Raw genomic sequence first — 13,487 nt, forward strand, 5'->3', positions numbered from 1 at the left:
GTTTCCAAGAACAAGTCAAAGTTTCCTGAACCTTGGCTATTTGGAGATCTATGGAGCTATAAACCTGAAACACATACTTATATCATATTTAGTTTATGGTCTTTTAGTGAGTAAACTTTTTCTGTTTTTATGATTTATATGGGGCATAACGCTTAAGGTTGCCATTAATAATAGTTGCATATAGGTTATGGCTGTTTAATTATATCTGTTTTGGTTGCCTTGTTAATGATCTACCTTTAGAAAGCAAACAATTACTCCATGAACGTTTGTCTCACAAATGGTTACTGTCGAATGAATAAAAAGGGTAATCATTGTTAACCATTAAACAGAGGTACTGGGTCCTATCTAAGGTCTTCTTTTCATTTTCTGAAAGACAATGAATTGGGCAAAAATAGGGCTAGGAACTAAATAAGAAAACTTTCAGTGAAACCACATCATAGAGGTTAACTTGGATGAAAAGGTATAATTAAACACCTTGATAATGCCTAATGGTACCTAGGAAATGCATTGTAATTAGAAATATAACTTACACAAAAAGAAAGAATGTTGCTGTACCACTTTTTACAATGGTTTTCTTGGGTGAGCTAAATAATAACCTTGTGAATGGGTAATGGGCTTAAAAATAGTTTATTTACAAATTATGCAAAAAATAGAATTTAAAAAGTAATATTAATTATTCTAATTTCTAAAGTGCTGCCCAAATTAAAACTGCTATTTTTAACTAAATTTGTTTCTTCAAATATAAAAACTAAGGGGAATCCTATAATCTCCCTAATATTCTTTACAAGTTAAAAATGTTTTAAATGTTGATTTTTTTTCATGAAATGGAAAATGCAGGTATATTTTCCCCTTGTAAGTTCAATATCTTTAAATATTACAGTGTAGGACTTACATGAAGATTTGCATTTATCTGTCATTTTCTTAATTAATTAATTAAATTTGGTTGAGTGAATTTATGTGAGAAAAGAAGAAGCAGAAGGTTGATTCTATTTTTTATTTTTGCATCTCATTCTAAGACCTGGTCGTGTTTTAGTTGCTTTTTTTAACGGAGCAAGAGTGAGGAGTCATGAAAGATTGACATCTTATCTGCTATCCCTCTCTACCCAACTACTTCTGATTCTTTCTGGGAAGATTTTCAGGCAATAGGCCAGCTCTAATTTAGTCTTCTCTGCTCACAAATATTATTAGGTCTCCCTTATGCTGTCCACATTTTTCTTTAAGCCCCCTGGTGCTATCCTTCTCTGTGTTTTTCCCAACACTGTCAGATAAATGTTAAATGCCTGTGAATTTCTGTTCTAGTAAAGTGGCAAAATTATTCATCAATCCTCTTGCTGAAAATGACTAAGATTGCAACAAAATTTTTTTGACTTATTAGAAGTTATGAAAAGTAGATAAGATAATAAGAAATTACTGGCTAAATATCATCAGACCACCAAAGATAAACAGAAAATCTTAAATAGCAGCCAAAGATACAATACCGTTAAAGAAAATAATTAGACTGATACCTGACTTCATGAAAACAACAATGGAATTCCAAAGATAATAAAGTGATATTTTCAACAGCCTGAAGGAAAGTAATCAGTTTAGAATTCCATATCAGTGAAGAGATCTTGCAAGAATAACTAGAGATATTTTTATAAAGACAAAAACTGAGAGTGCTACTTCTCACTGAAAATATTATGCAGGATTTACTCAGATATGATGTCCAAAATAGAAAAAGAAATAAAGAATGAAGAAAGTTTTAAATATTCAGTAAATCTAAACAAATATTGATTGTATAAAACAAAATTAATAATATGGGATCAAAAATAATAAAAATGTAGGCGATAATGTAAGTTAGGAGGGTATATTAGTCCATTTTCACATTGTTGATAAGGACATACTTGAGACTGGGTAATTTATAAAGAAAAAGAGGTTTAATGGATTCACAGTTTCGCATGGCTGGGGAGGCCTTACAATCATGGTGGAAGGCAAAAGACACATCTTACATGGTGGCAGACAAGAGAGAATGAGAGCCAAGTGAAAGGGGAAAACCCTTATAAAACTATCAGATCTCATGAGACTTACTACCAGGAGAACAGTTTTGGAAGAAACCCCCCCTCCATGATTCAATTATCTTCCACCAGGTCCCTCCCAGATACATGGGAATTATGGCAACTCACAATTCAAGATGAGATTTGGGTTGGGACACAGCCAAACTATATCAGAGGGGTTAGTTGAGGTGTTCTAAGATCCTTGTATTTACCAGGAGGAGGATTAAAATGTTAATTAGTTTTAGAACATGATAAGGTAAATATACATTTATATATTTAGGATAACTACTAAAAGAAAAAAAAAGAAGGTATAACTTCTACAGTAGGCCAAAAAGTAATAAAACTCTAATTCAACTAGGGAAAGAACATAAAGAGATGGGATTGTATGTAAGCAGACATTAAATGGACCCAAATACATCAGCAGTCACATTAACAGTAAATGAACTAAATGTTGCAAACAAAATATAAACATTATCAACTGAGTTTTTTTTTTAATTAAACAAAGTAAGACATATTTAAAACACGAAATACTAAAAAGTATGGGAAAAGATATATCATCCAATGGCTAAACAAAGAAAATATGTAGCTTTACTATTTTTGGGCCAAAGGAACTTTAAAACAGAAAAACATTGCCAGAAATAAAATGTAATGGTAAAGGCCTACATTGCCAACAAGATATGTTATTTTAAGTTTCTATTCATTGAGTAAAATTGTCTCAAAATTAAAACAGCAAAATGAAACAAAATTATAAGAAGAAATTATCCAAAAATTTAATGAAAACTTTGAAGATTTATACATCACAACCAGCTTAACTTGATGTACCTATATAGAGTACTACAATCAAAACCTGAAGAACGTATATAACATTTACAGAAATTGGCCATGCATAGTGGATAGTAAAGCAATTCTCAACAAATACCAAAGATTAATGTCATGTGAAACATGTTATCTGAGTACAATACAATTCAACTAGAAATAAAGACAAATTGGAAATTTCTAAATGAATAAAAAATTTAAAATACCCTTTCATAAGCATACAAAGCTACAAAACTGTAATGAAAAGTAGAAAGTAATTTGAATTTAAGGATAATAAAAATTCCACATTTCAAAACCTATAGATTGCAGATAAAACCATTTTAAGAGAAAAGCATATAGCTTTAAAAGTACACTTTTTTTAAAAAGTTAAATACAGTAGTAAATAAATTAAGCATCTATTCTCTGAGATTTTAAAAACAGCAACAAAATAACTCCAAATAAAGTAAAGAAAGGAAATGACAATAAGACCTGAAATTAATACAAGAAAAAATAACCAGGCTTTCAACAGCGTGGGATTTTATCTCTATAAAAAATTTTTTTAAACTAGCTATGCATGACGGTGCTTATCTGTAGTGCCAGCGACTGGGAAGCTGAGGTACGAGGATCTCTTGAGCCAAGGAGATCGAAGCTGTAGTGAGTCATAATGGCACCACTGCACTCCAACCTGGGCAACAGAATGAGACCCTGTCTCCAAAAAAAGAAAAACATACTAAAAAATAGACTATGGAGAATAAACCAATCAAAAGTTAGTTCTTTGAAAATGCAAATCAAATTGACAAAGGCCTGGTATCCCTAATTTTAAAAGAGGGGTAGAAGCCCACAAAACAATAGTAAAAATGAGAAAAAAAGTAAACATCATTATAGATACTACAGACAAAAGTGTTATTAATAATATATTAATAAAATGTTATATTGATACATAAAAATAAGATTTAGATAACACAGGCAATTTTGAGTACAAAAATAACTTAGCAAAGTAACTCAAGAAGAAATGGAAACCATGAATAGTCTATAAACATTAATTTGATTCTATGATCAAAAACCTTCCAACAGAAAATTTCTACTCCCACATAGCTTTGCTGGAGAATTCTGCCAAACATTTGATAAATAGATAATTCCAATAGTACACGAATTCTCCCAGCTAGTAGAAAAAGTGAAATATCCTAAATTAACTTGACAGGAAAAGAAAGGAAATATAGCAAATCTCATTCATGATCAGAGGAAAAGATGCCCAACCAAAACATTAGAAAATTGAGTTTCCACAACATATGAAAAAGATAATATTGTTATCAAACTGAGTTTATCTCAGGAATTCAAGCCTGGTTTAACATTAGAAAATAAATTATTATAATCAATTAAATTAACAAATAAAACTAAAGCTCTAGAAAACCACAAAAAGACAAGAAACTTCCTTAGTTTAATAAACAGTATCGTTACAAAGCTACAGCAAACATAATACACGGTGGTGTAACTTTGATTTTTGCATTACTCTATTCAACATTTCCTGAAGGTTCTAGCCCATGCATAAAGCAGTAATGAGAAACAAAAAGTAAAACATTTAGAAAGGAAAAAACCAAAACTCTGAGCATTTCCAATTTATTTGATTGGTGTACATAGAAAGTAAAAAATAATCCACAGGTAAATTACCTATTATTAGACTGAATAAACAAAATTAGGCTGTTTCCTGAATATAAATCAGAACACTTACCTAAATTATATTTTTATATGAGTCACAAAAAGGGAAACTTGTAAAAAGGAAATTATTTATAATGCTATCAATAAATATGAAACTTCTAGGAGTAAATCTAAAAAAAAAAAAAAAAAAAAAAGCAGGCAAAACCTTTCCAGAGAGAATTATAAATGGCTTAGATTGGAGATCCTCTTCTGTGACTACAGATGGTTGCTCCTTCATCCCTGATGCTCTCTTCCCCAACCCCTCCACACAAGGCAGGTATCCCACCTTGATGTCTCTGATATTTTACTACCTTAGTTCTTCTCTGGCATCCTCTTTCACACAGTAAAATTGTATTGAATTCTAACGATTTGCCAGTGCCTATCAGGCAATGAGATGCAAAGATAATTTCGTTGACTACATCTTATTCACTTCTTGCTTCTATATACATTGATAGTATTGATATTTTTTCATAATTATAATGACTTTTTAGCTGTTGAGATTTGAAGTAATATCCTGTTGATCTGCATGATTTGCATTGCAAAAAAGAACTAGAGCATGCCTTACAGGTAAGCATTGTGTAGAGACTTAAAGTAAACAAGACATTCAAAAAAGCTGAAATAAATGTCCATGAAATATGGTGCCCTACAATTCTCTCTATTAGAATGTTAAGCCTGAGAAACACAAAGTGTGTTTTCTACCCAGATATTCATAAAACAAATTAGAAAGCACTGAAAGTTTTATCCACAAGATGTAAATTATCCTTTTAATGCATTGAATACATGAAACTCAATCGCAGACACAAATTCAGCATATTACTCAAGACAGATGTTATCTTAAATATACCTGCAAGCTTTTGAACTCTTTTCTGAGTTTTGACAAAATTATTGCATCCTCATCATCTAGCGACTTGTGTTCTTTTTGAAACTGCCTGCTGTGATCTGCATCTTTCTTCTTAAATAATACTAAAACTTCTGTTTCTTTTTTCCCCCTTACCCTCTCCTTTCTTGCTTCCTCTCCAAATCTGCTGGTGTTTGTAACTCCCTTATTGTGGGTGTGGTCCTCTCCGTCAGCCATGTGGGTAGTTGAACCAAACTCACCTACCTGCCTCTATCCTGCCTTGCCCACCAGGAGACACTCCCAGGAATCCAGGTGGGTTGTGAGATGTGGGGTCTAGGGGATTATAAAGCCAAGTCATTCTTGATCAGGGCCTCCTCTTCCTTTCCAGCATCCCATGAGCCCTCTGGGCTCCCAGGTCTCAGGTTTTGATCCTGACCTTGCAGGCTTCCTTGTTTGGGGTACTTCAGCCAGACAGTAAACTGCACTACACACTTTACCTCTTTTATTATTATTATTATTTATTATTATTATTTTTTGACAGAGTCTCGCTCTGTCGCCAGGCTGGGGTGCAGTAGCATCATCTTGGCTCATTGCAACCTCTGCCTCCCAGGTTCAAGAGATTCTCCTGTTTCAGCCTCCTGAGTAGCTGGGATTGCAGGTGCACACCACCACATCCAGCTAATTTTTGTGTTTTTAGTAGAGACAGGGTTTCACCATGTTGGTCATGCTGGTCTCGATCTCCTGATCCCATAATTCACCCACCTCGGCTTCCCAAAGTGCTGGAATTACAGGCGTGAGAACTTTCCTTTACTGTCAAAATTTACCCATTCTGTGCCCAATTCATAATCCTCCTACCTTCTTCTAGGTTAAATGGCTGTAAGGAATTAGGGATTTCGCACAAGACTAGACAGGTGGCAGAAATTTTTTAGTAGGCAGAGCATTCCTCATTCCTCAAATGTCAAAAGGAGGATGGTTTTCTTCTTGCATGGAAACCTAGGACTGGCAGTGTGTTTGGGGTTACCCCTCAATGACTCAAGTACCCCCCTTTTCTCAACAGGAGTAGCCATACAACCTGGTGCAGTCAGCAAGACAGCTTCTCATGCTAACCCTCAACCCATGTCTGCATTGCTCTTCTCTGGGCCCCAGTATCTCAATAAAACCAGAGCACCCCAAAGAAAAACAGTTCTAAAGACAGTCAGTATGGGACAAAAGCACATTGTATTCTGTGAGGACAGCAGGGCATCCAGGAAAGAGCACAGGCTGGGGTCAGTTTCATCTAGGTTCAGATTCCAAATTAAGCCTCTTGATTAACTGTGCAACTGAGCAAAGGACAAGCCTAACTCTCAGTCTCCTTATACATATAATAGGCAAATAGCACCTCCCCTCCTGTGATGCTGTCAGGATTTCAGGTTGTAAATATAAAAATCCTGCCACCATGACTGGAGCAAAATAGGTGTTCTGTAAAGTATGTTTATTACCATTGACTGAAGTTATCTCCCTTCAGTAACAACCGATCTTGTAAAGTGAATTGTATGAGTTCCATTTAACAGATGAGGAACCTGAAGCTCAGGGAGATTAAGGAACTTTCTCAAGGTCAAACACATAAAAGTGACAGGCAGGACCCAAGTTCCCACACAGTAGTATTTTCGCCACACCTTATGGCATAAGAAATTTTCAATCTTTGACGTATTTATAGTAGCTGCCTGTCTTGTACTTAATGTGTACATGCTGTTATACATTGCTTCATTAATTCTACTGGTTTTAAATATCAGAATTTTGAGCTATATGCATCTCCAATTGATTTTTTAAAAAGCAGAAAATACGTGATTTCCACTTACGTCATATGTATGATTTCAATCTATCTGATAGATTCACTAACATTGGTATCTCAGGACTACGGACTCTCACAGACAAAATCATGGAGTTATAACTAAAAGATCATCTTTATTAACTTACTTAAAGATAAATCACAAGATTTCTTAAGTGGTGCCATTATTGACTCTACCACATTTATGGATCACTGACTAATTGTCAGGCATTGCACTAAGTATATGTGGAGTTCAATAGTGAATCAAATTTTATTTCGCCTCAAGAACTAAATAACAAATTTAGAAATAAAATACGGCAATTTTAATTCAACTCCAGCTAAACTGGAAAATCCTTCTTCCTTCAATCTAAAATTCAAATGTGTCTTAAGATGGAGATTGGTATATATTAATATTAAGGGGCGAAGATATATTTACTAAATTTTATTTTTATAGATACTGTCTTCAAGAGGAAGAAAAAGTCCAATTCTTTGTCAGATCTATAAGTAGCTTGCTGGCACTATTCACAATAGCAAAGACATGGAATCAACCTAAATGCTCATCCATGACAGATTGGTTAAAGAAAATATGGTACATATACACGATGGAATATTATGCAGCCATACCGAAGAACAAGATCATGTCTTTTGGGAAACACAGGTGGAGCTGGAGGCTATTATCCTTAGCAAACTAACCCAGGCACAGAAAAACAAATACTGCATGTTCTCACTTGTAAATGAGAGCTCAGTTATGAGAAAACATGAACATAAAGAAGGAAACAACAGCCACTGGTATTAACTTGAGGGAGGAGGAGGAAGAGGAACAGAAAAAATAACTATTGGGTATTGGGCTTAATACCTGCATGATGAAATAATCTGTACACAAACTCCCATTACACGAGTCTACCTCTGTAACAAACCTTCACATGTACTCCCAAACCCAAAATAAAAGTTAAAAAAATAGTAATAAGTAACTTGCTGTAGGATTTTTAGGATAGTGAAAATATTCTCATTCTGTTTGATACTATAATGGTGGATACATGTAGAATATACAAGACCAAGAGCGAGTGCTAATGTGAACTGTGGGCTTTGGGTGATTATGACGTGTCAGTGGAGGTTCATCCATTGTAACAAATGTACCACCCTGGTCAAGGGTATTAACAATGGGGAAGGCTGTGTGTGGAGGAGCAGGGGTATATGGACTGTCCTCTTAAGTTTGCCATGAACCTAAAACTGCTCTAAACATAGTTTTGAAAAAAAAAGAAAACTAAACAACTTCGCTAATGTGAAAGGCAAACACAAAAGCCAAAAAATCTAAAGGAAGAAAATCTAAGATAAAAAATATGTCTGGGACGTTTGTTATCCAGGGATCATGTAATTAAGTATTCTCCAGGCCAACAATTGTAATGAAAAGGAATGCAGCAGGCTCACAAGCCACGCTTTAGAGGGATCCCAAGTTCACCAATTACTGCCAAGTGTAGCCTCATTTACCAATTTTTACAGAAAAGACAGAAACTCAGTCTTTTTTAGTACATTATTTCAGTCTTCAAGTGTTGGCAGCTAATTTAAAATATTTAATACTGTGCAGGCCAACATGGCTCCTTCTTTCTCAGTTCTGTTTATACTCTCATTGCTAAATGTTTTTTTATATAAAACTACCTCTATTTTAAGTTTACTCTCTTTTTATTTATAACTTTTTAACATTTAACAAGCTGTACTTTTTAAAGTACTAAAAGGAAAATACATTCATGATGAGAATTAAGTTACCTAAAGTGGAAATAATCTATAACTGTAATAATAGAAACTCCAGGTGCATTCTGAAGAGCCATTTATTGAATCCTAATATTTCTGCCAAAATAAGAGTCAAAATCACCTGGGCAAGATTATCCTCTAACCCTTTCTTAAAGAATATTCTTTAATGCCATTTCAACATGCTGAGTATTCAATTCTACTTTAAAAATTTTTCTACCGGTTTTGGATATTTTGAAATACTCTAATAGTATATACTAAATGTATAGAAAATATAGAAAGGGACGATAAATCCAATAAAGCCTCAATAAATCTTTGAGTCCACTAAGGTAGTTAAAGAAAAATGAAGCTAGTAGTATCGGCCATTCTTGCACATCAAATTAGAAGAGCTTTTAAGACCATTCTTTTATATGGTGCAATGATGTTGTTATTTTAAACTGTGCCAGAAGCTCTAACCAGCTGCCTCCAAGAGCTTGGCTCTTGGTTTAAGTCTCATTATCCAGAATCAGTGAAGTGTGCTCCATAGGATTGCCCAAGTTTGATTTTGTTTCACCACCTGTCTGCATATACAACTAGAAATCATTTGACAGCCTCATCCCCACAAGATATGAGGCAGGTAAGATAGAGACCCACAGACAACTACCTGTGACAAAGGATTCTTCTCAGGTAGCACTGAAGCTTTTGCTGTAGGAAGTTATCTTTGGCTTTAAGGCAGTATTTGGTGGCTTTATTGGTTTTGTCACTTTTTCCAGTCACATCAGCCCCCTTTACTGTGGCAGCTAAATTATCTGTTACCTTTGGTGGGACCCATAACAACTCATCACCAAAGTGGTAACCTATGTGTTATAATTGGAAATGTTATTTGATTTGAAAGGAAAACAGTACTTAATAATCAGAACATTTTTTTAGAACTCCAAGTGTGATAGAATTTCACATTTCCCAATTTGTTCACAAGCACTAGATTTTGAAATATCTTTATATCACCCATTTTAAAATAAAGACTTTTTCTGGTCATAAAATACTATATATTAAATATATAGACAATGTAGAAAGGGGCAAGAAAAGTTATCACAAGTAGCTACATTATCCAAAGATAACTGTTATTAACATTTTCATGTTTCTATGTATACCAAACTATGTATTTATTTATGTTTTAATGAACTCATTGATTCAACAAACATTTCCTGATCATCTACGATATGCCAGGTGTTATTCTTGTACTGGGACTACCTCGTGGAAAACCAACAAAGATAAGCATATTCATGAAATTTATAGTCTGTAGGGCATAGGGGTAGGAGCAGACAAAAAGTGACACATGAAATAAATAATAAACACAGGAAACAAATACAAATACATGCTATAGAATGTTGGAACATCATATTGATACTGAGAAAAATAGATCAGGGTAGGAGATATTGAGCAAACAGAGATAAAGAGGCCTGTGTGGCAATTCTAATTAAGGAAATCAGAGGAAGTCCCACTGAGAAGGTGACATTTGAGAAATACCTGAAAGAAATAATGAAGTGAGATGTGCAGATCTCAAGGCAGAGAGAATTTCCAGCAGAGGCAACAGTTAGGGAAGGACCTAAGACAGCAGCTGTGCCCGGCCTGCTTTGGAAACAGCAAAGAGGCCACTGTGACCAGAGTGATTTGACAGAGGAAGGAGGCAAAAAGACAAGGTCACAAAGGTAACAGAGGGTCATTGGATGCAGGACCTGGTTATCTGTGGCAAGGACTCACAATTTTGCTTGAAGTAAAATGAAGAGCTTCTCCAAGTTCTTAACAGCAGAAATGACCTGAATGGGCTGGGCGTGGTGGCTCACACCTGTAATCTCAGCCCTTTGGGAAGCTCAGGAGGGCAAATCACCTGAGGTCAGGAGTTTGAGACCAGCCTGGCCAACATGGTGAAACCCCATTTCTACCAAAAAAAAATTAAATTAGCCAGGAGGTTGCACTGAACAGAGATCACACCACTGCACTCCAGCCTATGTGACAGTAAGAATCCATCTCAAAAATATATGAGAACACTTGGGCACAGGGAAGAGAACGACACTCACTGGGCTAGATGGGGTGGTGGAGGGGAGGGGAGGGAAGGGACAGGTGGGGAAGGGGAAGCTGGGAAGGGATAACACCGGGAGAAATGCCTGAAGTAGGCAACTTGGTGGGGGGGTGAGACAGCAAACCACCATGGCATGTATGTGCCTATGCAACAATCCTGCAGGATGCAGGATGTGAACATGTACCCTAGAGCCCAAAATACAATAAAAATAAATAAATACATAAAAATTAAAATTTTAAAGAAAGAAATGACCTGAATGGACTTATATTTATGTTACTATTATTATTATTTTAGAGACAGGTCCAGCCCTGTCCCCCAAGTTGGAGTGCAGTAGAACGATCATGGCTCACTGCAGCCTCAAACTCCTGGGCTCATGTGATCCTCACACCTCAGCCTCATGAGTAGCTGGGACCATGCCATCATGCCCAGCTAATATTTATTTTTTCATAGAGACAGGTCTCATATGTTGTCCAGGCTGGTCTTGAACTCCTGGCCTCAAGCTGTCTTCCTGACTTGGTCTCCCAAGGCACTAAGATTACAGGCATGAGCCACTGCACCTGGCCCAGTCTTATATTTTAAAAGAATACACCCAAGTCAGTGGTTACACAATATAATATTTTGTATTCAACTGTGTTCATTTAACATGGAACATTTTCCCATGATATTTTTGAGGGCAAAGGGGCATCATCTTCATGCCTGCATACTAATCTTATCAATGTTCTTATTGGTGAATGTATTTCTAACGTTTAGCTTTTTTTCTGTTAAGAATAATGAATTGAATATCTCAATGTGTACGTCTTTAGTTTGGTGCCTATCATCTAAAACAGATTCCTAATGGAAAGCATTGCTGACTCACCGGCATACATGGATAAGAGTTATGGAAAGCATGGACAGGTGGTTTTTCAAAAATGTCATATGAATGTGTACTCCCAGAAGCAACATGCAACGCAACGCTCTTTTTTTTAACTTTTAGTTTCAGGGGTACGTGTGAAGGTTTGTTATATAGGTAAACTCTCATTTCACGGGGGTTTGTTGTCCAGATTATTTTATCAATCAGGTATTAATCATAGTACCCATTTGTTATTTTTCCTAATCCTCTCACTCCTCCCACCCTCTACCTTCCAAAAGGTCCCAATGTGTGCTGTTCTCCTCTAGGTGTTCGTATGTTCTCGTCATTTACCTCCCACTTAAAAGTGATAAAGTGCCGTATTTGGTTTTCTGTGCCTGCATTAGTTTGCTAAGGATAACAGTCTCCAGCTCCAACCAGGTTCTCCCCCGACAAAAAAAAAACAAAAAACAAAACAAAACAAAAAACCACGATCTCATTCTTTTTCATGGATGCATAGTGTTCCAGTACCACATTATTTTGATTAACAGAATACCATGTATTTTCTTAATTTCAGAGAGAAACAAAATTCATTCTTTCACTTATTTATCAACAAAGCTTTCTTAAAATTTACACTCTGTGCAGCAATCCCTGGACACATCGGAATTGTGCATTCTCCTGCTCTTCTCATGCAACCACATTTCTTACCTCTCCTCTTTTACTTCCCTTCACTTCATCATGCCATTTTCATATGACTGCCTTTAAATTGAAACGATCAACACGAATGTCTCAAGCCAGAGTCCCATTTCGTGTCTAACCTTCAGTAACATTTCCTCATTTTGTGGCATTTGTGATAAGTGACACAGGGGCTCCACAGAACCCTAACTCCCAGAATCCCTAGAAGGTAGGATTTGCCAAACAAATTAAGGAAGCAAACAGAACCAACAAAAAATGCATAAAATAAAAATAGTTATATATTTTTAATGTCATCATTGAATTTTTGCCAATAAAACTAACATTTTAGCAATACAACTACTTTTCTCTAGAAACACTTTTAATTCAGGTTTTTCACTGATGTCACATTAGTCTTCTGTAAGCTTTAGAGTTTTGCTTTAATAATCTCAATATTTTCCCATGATAATTTCTATAAAACTGTGTGCATGAACAGGCTGCATCTTCATATAGTCTTAGAATAATTGACTAAATTCTGTATTCTCTTGGATTTAAAAAAGCCATTATTATTCTTCATTTTCTAATCCAATGATAATAGTTAAGGGTCAGCAGAAGTATAGAAATTTCTCATTGTATATATTTTGGAACCCTAGTTCTAAGAAAAGTGACACTATAATAAATGTTTATGCAATTTATTCAAAAATGTTCATATATTAATATTTAATATCCAAATGTGCTAAAAACCTACCAAGGAGACTCTTAAGAGTAACTAAATTTACAGGGCTTCATGTGGTAGGTGCTACATGACTCCTTTACAGGAAATAACATCGTGAAACCACCACAATGATCTCATGACAAAGCTTCTATTATCATCTGCATTTTAGAGATGAGAAAACCAAGGCTTAGAGAGGGTTGAGTAACATCCAACTCCATCTATCTAGTAACTGGTAGCAAGGGGACAGTTGGGGAGAAATAGGGGAGGGATGGTGGGGGTTGGGGAGCTGGGGAGAGATAGC

At 35.4% G+C, this 13,487-nt stretch overlaps 1 protein-coding gene across 6 annotated transcripts in view; it reads left to right on the plus strand.

The window, feature by feature from the left end:
• LOC108304784 (SPHK1 interactor, AKAP domain containing) overlaps positions 1-13,487 on the plus strand; it is a 164,603-nt gene that overhangs the window by 19,472 nt on the left and 131,644 nt on the right. For 3 of the 6 annotated variants that reach the window (XM_037738733.1, XM_037738734.1, XM_037738736.1), the window contains exon 2: positions 5,595-5,673. The exons of the other annotated variants lie outside the window; for them this stretch is intronic. In XM_037738733.1, the coding sequence (XP_037594661.1) occupies positions 5,595-5,673 (79 nt within the window). The remainder of the gene's footprint in view (positions 1-5,594; positions 5,674-13,487) is intronic. 6 annotated transcript variants of the gene reach the window in all.

The sequence above is a fragment of the Cebus imitator genome, unplaced genomic scaffold (assembly GCF_001604975.1).
Source record: "Cebus imitator isolate Cc_AM_T3 unplaced genomic scaffold, Cebus_imitator-1.0 Scaffold57, whole genome shotgun sequence".
Classification (NCBI taxonomy): Eukaryota; Metazoa; Chordata; class Mammalia; order Primates; family Cebidae; genus Cebus; species Cebus imitator.